The 1,150-nt window shown below is 28.4% G+C and overlaps 1 protein-coding gene across 1 annotated transcript in view; it reads left to right on the top strand.

Annotated features, from left to right (window-relative positions):
* Nucleotides 1–265: 265 nt before the first annotated feature.
* The window catches only part of LOC105005443 (leucine-rich repeat and calponin homology domain-containing protein 2-like), a gene marked incomplete at its 3' end in the record, with an annotated part of 8,117 nt that continues 7,232 nt past the window's right edge, over nt 266–1,150 (top strand). The window contains exon 1 of the mRNA XM_010863439.1: nt 266–397. Coding sequence (XP_010861741.1) covers nt 324–397 — 74 coding nt within the window. The remainder of the gene's footprint in view (nt 398–1,150) is intronic.

The following is a 1,150-nucleotide window of genomic DNA, read 5'->3' as shown; positions in this document are numbered from 1 at the left end:
GTGCTTTTAACAAAATAGTTCAGGGAAATACAGAAAAATTAACTTAGTTTTTTATAATAAGAACAGAGACTACAATAGTTTTAGTTATTGTCAGTTCTGTCAGATTTTTTTCACCTAGTGTCAGAAGTACAAAGTATTTAAATATGTAAAGTATCATGATTGTTATATCTCAGAGTAATTTGAAGTTATTAAAATTTATTAATAAATTAGTAAATGACTTTATATATTTGGAACTATAATCTTACTCTATTATTTATTGACAGATATGTTTAAAAGGTAAAGTACACATATTTAAATACTTAAATATCCAAGCGTGTTGCAGAATGGATAAGAAACCAGATTCTCTGGATCTTCCATCATTGAGTAAAAGAATGCCCTCCCAACCTCTCACAGACAGGTAATGTAATATTCTGTAAGATTCTAATTTCATGATGATGGTGTCTTCTCTCTATATATAGATGATATTTGTTTATTTTGAGTGAAATGAATATAGTTAGGATGATTGGTCCAGTGTTAAAATCAGTAATTAGCTGAAGTGAAATATCACCATCATAGAGTGAACCTCTGATAGTAGAATAAATTTGGAGTTTTCTCAAAAAATTTATTATTAAAGCTTTTAGTAGTAAAATGTAAAGTAAAAGTGTACTTCTGACATTCTAGTACAGAAGAACTAATTTCTCAGCACTTGACAACTGTTAATGTTCTACTGTAATCACTATGCTGTAAATTTGGAATAAGTAGAATTTGACTTTGAACTGAGGTTAGTGGAAGAGTAAGACATTTGTGGTTGGTTACGTTTCACCTCTGTTTTCTTGATGCATTTCTATATGGATATTTTTTTATTCAATTCTTTATGGATAAGGGATGATTTATCATTGATATTCTGTTTGATATTGGTATTTTTTCCTCAAAAGATTTTGAAATGTTAGATTTGATATTTTGTTTTTAATTCATCCTTTTGAGACGTAGATTAGACTGAAAGATTTTATGAAAACATAATTCCATCCAATACTATGGAAAATAATTTGGAGTGGCATGAGACTATACAAAGGGAGACTGTCCCTGACTTAAATACTTAAAGATTTGTTATTGTATTTATGGCATAGTTTAGACTACATGGAATGCCAACATAGTAAGTATTATTGTTAAC

Source organism: Bison bison, unplaced genomic scaffold (assembly GCF_000754665.1).
Source record: "Bison bison bison isolate TAMUID 2011002044 unplaced genomic scaffold, Bison_UMD1.0 scf7180017858437, whole genome shotgun sequence".
Taxonomy (NCBI): Eukaryota; Metazoa; Chordata; class Mammalia; order Artiodactyla; family Bovidae; genus Bison; species Bison bison.
This window is presented reverse-complemented; position numbering and strand designations above follow the sequence as displayed.